At 68.0% G+C, this 6,363-nt stretch overlaps 2 protein-coding genes across 2 annotated transcripts; one reads left to right on the top strand and one right to left on the bottom strand.

Annotated features, from left to right (window-relative positions):
• Positions 1 to 1,341: 1,341 nt before the first annotated feature.
• EMIHUDRAFT_467971 (hypothetical protein) lies at positions 1,342 to 2,617 on the top strand (the record flags this gene model as incomplete). Its single annotated transcript, XM_005784920.1, has 3 exons — positions 1,342 to 1,922; positions 2,286 to 2,349; positions 2,408 to 2,617. The coding sequence occupies 3 exons, from the start codon at positions 1,342 to 1,344 to the stop codon at positions 2,615 to 2,617; spliced, it is 855 nt and encodes a 284-aa protein (XP_005784977.1).
• A 500-nt stretch (positions 2,618 to 3,117) lies between these two features.
• Lhcf25_1 (light harvesting protein) lies at positions 3,118 to 4,279 on the bottom strand. Its single transcript, XM_005784919.1, has 4 exons — positions 4,080 to 4,279; positions 3,647 to 3,927; positions 3,242 to 3,572; positions 3,118 to 3,212 (listed from the first exon to the last, which is right to left on the bottom strand). Exons 1-3 carry the CDS (start codon positions 4,235 to 4,237, stop codon positions 3,406 to 3,408), a joined length of 606 nt encoding a protein of 201 aa, XP_005784976.1. The 5' UTR covers positions 4,238 to 4,279; the 3' UTR covers positions 3,118 to 3,212; positions 3,242 to 3,405.
• Between the last annotated feature and the right edge of the window lie 2,084 nt (positions 4,280 to 6,363).

Below are 6,363 nucleotides of genomic sequence, written 5' to 3'. Positions count from 1 at the left end.
CGCCGACAAGGAAGGTGACCATGCCCTGCGGGAGGGAGGCGTCGCCCCACGTCTTCGCCATGTCGGCGGAGAAGGTGGAGGGCGGAACGACGATCGGGGCAAAGGAGGGAGGCGGAGGAGGCGCCGCCACGCAGACGTGATGGAGGCCACCGCTCGAACCGACCAACAGCGTGCTCCCGTCTGGGCTGATGGCGAGGCCAATTGGGTGGTAAAACTCCTGGGCGTCGCCCACGCCATCGACGCTGCCCCTGCCGCTGCTCGCGACCGTCGTCACCTCTCCCGTCGCCACCTCCACCCGCCGGATCTTGTGGCTGTGGAAGTCCGCCACAAACAGCGCGCTGCCGTCGGGGCTGATGGCGACGCCAGCTGGGTTGCAGAACTGCGCCGCGTCGCCCACGCCGTCAGTGCTGCCACTGGTGCCACTGCCCGCGAGCGTCGTCACCTCTCCCGTCGCCACCTCAACCCGCCGGATCTTGTGGTTCTCGTGGTCCGCCACAAACAGCACGCCGCCGTCTGGGCTGACAGCGATGCCAGTTGGGTTGGCAAACTGCGCTGCGTTGCCCGCGCCATCAGTGCTGCCCCTGGTGCCACTGCCCGCGATCGTCGTCACCTCGCTAGTCGCCACCGCAACCCGCCGGATCTTGTGGTTGCTGAAGTCCGTCACGAACAGCGCGCTCCCGTCCGGGCTGATAGCGACTCCGTAGGGGCTGGCAAACTCCGCCGCGTCGCCCACGCCATCCGCGTCGCCATCCTCGCCACTGCCCGCGAGCGTCGTCACCTCTCCCGTCGCCACCTCGACCCGCCGGATCTTGTTGTTGCCGTTGTCCACCACAAACAGCGCGCTCGCGTCCGGGCTGGCGGCAACGGTGTAGTCATCCTCACTTGCCGGCAAGGCTGCCACGCGGCGCACGCGCTCGGCCGCCGAGACGTGCAGCAGCGAGTCCTCGGTCGCGACGAACCAGGCGCCCGCGTGGTCACTCGCGACACCCAGCGATGCCAAAGGCCCGTCTTCCCCCTCGAGCGGCAGCGTGGTGACCTGGCCGACGACGCGCGCTCCAAAGATGGGCGCCTCGAAGCCATCCGCGACCGGCACGGGCTCCTCGTCCGCCTCACCGCCGGCGCCCCCGGTGCGGGCGCGCTTGCGGGCGGCGGACGCCATTTTTGCCGCCACATTTGCCGCCTGCGCTGGATTCGGGACAGAGCCTGGGTCGGTAGCGGATGCTGCTGTGAAACCCGAAAATTCCGCACGCATGTTGCACCGATTTTCCGCGAAGCTGGCTGGATTCGGGACCAGGTTGGGTCGGGTCGAGTGTCTCGTCCAGTGTGAGAATTCTCGCGTCCATGCGCGGCGCCGGCGCTACGCACAAGCGCTTCGCCCACGCGGCGGCGCGCGCCGAGGAGCTTCGCGCCGGCGGCTGTGACCAGGACGATCTCTTTGAGAGGCTGGCGACCGAGGCTCTCGCGCGAAAGGAGGAGGAGCGGAGCAACCGGTGCAGGAGGTGCTGGCACGATGCGGCAACCAAGTGCATCTGCTCGCAGCTTGCACCGCTCCGCCTCGCGGTCAACGCTCGCGTTTGCATTCTCATGCACCACAAAGAGTTCCTGAGCGCCGGCGACGACGCAAAGCTGCTGACGGCGATGCTGCCGCCCGAGCAGGCGCGGGTGTTTGTGTACGGCCGCCGCGCCGACTGGGACGCACTGGCGGCCGAGCTCGCCGCCGACCCACAGCACACGATGCTCCTCTGGCCGGGCGAGGGCGCGCTCACCGTGGGCGAGTTTGTCGAGAGGCGCCTGCCGCAGTCTTCTCCGTGGCGGCGGGTCGCCGCGGGCGGCAGAGGGGAGGCGGAGGGGGAGGCGGAGGCGTCGCGGCCTCTGATGCGAGTCGTCGTGCTGGACGGCGTCTACAACCACGCGCGCTCCATGTTCCGGGCGCTGCGCCGGCGCCACCAAGGGGCAGGCCACGCAACCTCCTCCCGTCGCCCTCCCGGAGCCGCGCGCGAAGAAGCTTGTATAGGCGCCTTCCTCCGGCCCACGTCCCTCCCCACGTCGCGCTGCACCCGACCAGCCTCTCCGTCTACCAGCGCGCCGCCAAAAGGCGCGTCCGCCCTCCTCCCTCCCGCCCGCCCCTCGGCCCCGCGGCCATCTTCGCGGTGAGACAGCGTCAGCGCCGCTCAACGCCCGCCACGTAGCGGCAGCAGCAGCGCGAAGCCTTGCACAAGGACGCGTCCGCCCGTGACTCCTGCGATGAGTAATTGAAGGCTGGACAACTCGTCCCTCCGCCGCAGGTACGCCTCCGCCTCGGCCGCGACCGTCGCCGCCGGGGCGACGGGCGACGCAGAGGCGCTGCGGGTCTGCACCTTTGAGGGGCTGTGAATAGAAGAGCTGTGAATCGAGGAGCTGTGAACAGGCGCTGCGCGTCTGCACGGTCGAGGCGGCGGCGCTGCTGCTGCAGGAGGTTGGCGAGCCGGAGGCGACGACGCACGCGTTCATCGCCGCCGTCGTGGCGAACAATGGCGCGCTGCAGGCGCACAAGCACGACGAGCGGCGCGAGGCCAACCTCCGGCGGAGAGAAGGGCGGCCGCACGAGCCGAGGAGTCACGGTAAGGCCGCGGGGTAGAGTAGTCAGGTCGCGGGAGAGACGCGGAGGTGCGGTGAGCGTGAGGTACAGATGCATGTCGGGCTGTCGGGGGCAGCTCTCTGACAGCACTCTTGACAGCTACTGAGGAGCTCCGCTGGCCTGGACCGGTGAACTGTCGTTGACATTGTGTGTCGCACGCGCTCGAGACTGTCACACGTGTCAGACTGTCCAGGGCCAGGGCTCAGCGCATGCGGCATGGGGGCAAATCACGCGGCGTGCCCGGGGCACAGAGCCAACTCTCGAGAGAGCCCAACAGCGACACGCTGCAGGGTTCTCGCACGCCGCACTCGGGCCCACTCGGCGCACGGCGGCGAGTCACGCACTACGCACTCCGCGCGAAGTTCTTGCATCTTGCAAAAAAGTTTTGATTGGAGATTGGGGTTTGGGGAAGGTTTCGCGGGGGGCTCGATCTCGCTTCTCGCCGGGCCTCTCGCTCGCCGCCTCGAGCGTCCGGTAGCGTCGGGGACGGGGGGGTAGTCGACTTGTAGATTCACGTGTAGGTCGTGGATTGTCAGGACCACACAAGTCACAACACACAGCACCGTGCACCGGCACCTCGTTACGGTGATCGGTGTGTGGCCAAAAAGAGACATAGAGCCGTATACGCGCAGAGCGAGGGAAAAAGGGGGGGGCGCGCCGTCAGCAATCTTCTAACCCCACAGGCGCCGGGCACAGGGTAAAAGACTGAAGAAGGCGTCCATCGTCCGGAAGCTCACAGAGTCCGGCCTCTGCCCCCCCCCCCCCCGAGCGGGACGGGGCTCCGGCCTTCAGAAGGGGGCGGGCAGGCCAAAGTACTCGTTGGCCACATACGCGGGGCCGGCCAAGTTCTCGTGCACCATGAGCCCGAGGATGCCCATCATAGCGGCACGGCCGTTGTTCAACTCCTTCGACCGCTTCTCGAGCTTCTGCTGCGGGGTGAAGGAGTCCCAGGCGCCTGCAGAGGAAAAGCGGCTATCTATCAGCAGCGACTAAAAGTCTGAACGACCGCATGCGGGCGAGGGTTGGCGCCGTTGTCCACGCCGTTGCGGAAGTCGCCCGGAAACTCGCCCGTGCCGGTCACGTCCTTGCACACCTTGAGCTCCAGGAAGCCCACGAAGAGGAACATCTGCAGCAGCCCGAGCGGCGGCGTCGCCGCCAGCGCCGCGAAGCCCGTCTTGGGCATGTCGGCGAATGCGAGGTCGCCGGCGAGCTTGCCCGGGAGGTGGGCGCCGGCGGCGGCAGCGTGGCCGAGGAAGGCGAGCATCGCGATGCGGCCGTGCTTGAGCTCCACGTACCTCAGCTTCTCAAACCTGCGGCGGGGACGGGGCGGCGGTGGCGGCGTCGGCCTGCTGAGCCGGCGGGCGAACGTCGACCGCGTGGCGGAACTTTGCTGTGCGTGCGGCGGCGGCGGCGAAATGCGCGGCGGCGGCGGCGGCGATCTGGTGAGAGGGAACTCGCGCACTTCTCGGGCGTCTTTGCGAGCTTGAGCGGATCCCACTTGGCCCCATCGTACTCGGTCCACGAGAGCTCCATCTTTGCAGGAAGGGTGCGCGAGAGAGGCGCGGTGCGGAGCGAAGCGCCAGCGAAGGTCGTCGAGACACCGGTGGAGAAGCTGAGCATGGCGAAGAGAGCGACAGAGGCGAGAGCTGGATGCACAAAATTGGCTCCGGGTTCGGGCTCCCGGTCGTGTAGGGGGGACTCGAAACATACGGCCGCAGGGCTCAAGAGAGACGCGAGGGACGCCTGGCCCTTGCCCCACCACCTCGTGTGTGTGGAGAAGTTTACCTTACCTTACCTTACCGCCGTACACGTACCGCCGCAATGTGCTCACGGCGCGACCGGTACTCTGCCCTTACGTGTATACTCTAGGGCCGATGCTGTGCTGACGTATACTAGGGATCCTCGCACAGGGCATGACTCGCGCCTCGAACTAACGTACCTCAATCTCTCCAAACGCGAGAGTTTTTCTGGTGCCAGGGAGAATGACAGTGACGTAGCGGTGCCTGACGCGTGGCAGGGAGGGGGAGGTAAGAATTTGCTGCCTGGCCTGCCGGGGACTGGTAGGGCGCGTGGCGACTAAAAGGCTGCGGCAGACGCACTTGGACTTGGCAGCGTCACACGGCGTCGTGACTGGCCCCTTCTTTATCGTTGACCAGGCGAACGGTCCGCCGCACTTCACAGCTCTTTCTCCAGCCTTCTTGCCGACCCAGACCTCGAAGCCCTCGAGATACTTCTTCGCCTTTGAAGGCTTGTTCTTTGTGTCCCGGGTGACGGTCACGGAGCGGACGGGCTGCTGATTTTCCAGGGTGGCCTAACGTATCGCGGGAGGAGCCAGCTGAAGTGCCCGAGAAGGGGAGAGGGCGCGAGGAACGCCGGGGTGCCTTGGCGGAGAACCACGGGTTCTTCTTGTTCTTCTTGCTCTTTCCAAAGGTCTTGCTTTTGCCGTCGGTCACCTTGGCCAAGAACTGCGAGCACGAGTCGAGGGGAGTGAGACACACATGGTATCGGACGCCGTGTATGGAGCGCGGGTGCGGGTGCGTGCACCCGCTTGGCGAAAGCAGTAGAGCCAGCCGACGTTCGCGGGTTGCTTAGCAAAAGTGGACCCGCCGGAGGCAGTGGGGGCGGCGGGGCCGGCGGCAACGGAGGAGGCGGCGACGGCGGTTGCAGGGGCGACGGTGGAGGCGGCAGTGGCGAGGGCGAGCTGCCTGGTGCTGGCGGAGGTGCGGATGGGTCGGGTGGCGACGGAATGTCGAGGGTCGCGCCAACCACGCACTCAGCCGCGTCGTTGCAGTTGCCGGAGCAGCTGTCGGTGGCCACACCAGGTCCTGCGCCGTGGTCGCAAGAGCCGCACTGGTTGAATCCACCGCGCGAACATCCCGTTACCTCACCACAGAAGGCGCGCACCGCGTCGGCGTCGCCGTGGTAGCCCGAGTCCGGAGTGCGCAGCAGCAGGCAGGCCTGCAGGCAGGAGCTGACCGCGCAGCCAGACGTCGTGTAGCCGCTGCCGGCGGCGCCGTTGCAGCAGGTGCCCCTCGCGTTGCAGTCGGCGCGGCAGAGGTCGTAGATGGTGGGCGGGGGTGACGGTGGCAGCGGCGGAGGCCGCGGGAGGGGTGGTCTCGGCGGTGGCACGGGCGGCGAGGGCGGCGATGGTGGCGGAGGCGACGGCGGCATCGGAGGCGGCGGCAGCGCTGGCGGCGCCGGCGGCTGCGAGGGCATGGGCGGCGGGGACTGCGGCGAGGGCGGCGCGGCAGGCCAGCCCTGCGCAGCGTAGAAGTCCTGCAGCCACTGGAACTGAGGCTTGGGCACGTCGACGCCCGGCCCGCCAGTGTCGATGTTGGCGCAGTCGACCGTGCCGCTGAAGTACAACGCGAGCACCGCATCGACCTGCGCCTTGGCCGCGGCGCCGTGCGTCTCGTTGAACGTGTCGCGCCATGCGTTGTACCAGCCGCGCCCGTAAGCGGGGTTGTCGTTCGGGTCACTGGGCCGCCCCGGGTAGACCCTCTGGAAGAAGGCATTGAACTCGGCGTTGTCGGCCGGCACGAGCTCGCGGTACCGGAGCAGGAGGCAGCGCACCTTGGTCGACGGCCCCAGCGCGCGCGCCGAGTGCTCGGCCGCCAGCGCGTCCGGCTCCAGCGGGTGGATGCCCCAGAAATGGATGAGGGGCGTCAGGTCGTAGCCCGCCTGGATCGAGAGGCGCAGCGTGCGCGCCTGGTAGCCGTAGCCGGCGAGCGTCGCCCCTGGGCCCG

This window comes from Emiliania huxleyi (genome assembly GCF_000372725.1).
Source record: "Emiliania huxleyi CCMP1516 chromosome Unknown EMIHUscaffold_166, whole genome shotgun sequence".
NCBI lineage: Eukaryota > Haptophyta > Isochrysidales > Noelaerhabdaceae > Emiliania > Emiliania huxleyi.
Note: the sequence above shows the minus strand (reverse complement) of the source record. Positions and strands in the feature narration are given on the sequence as shown.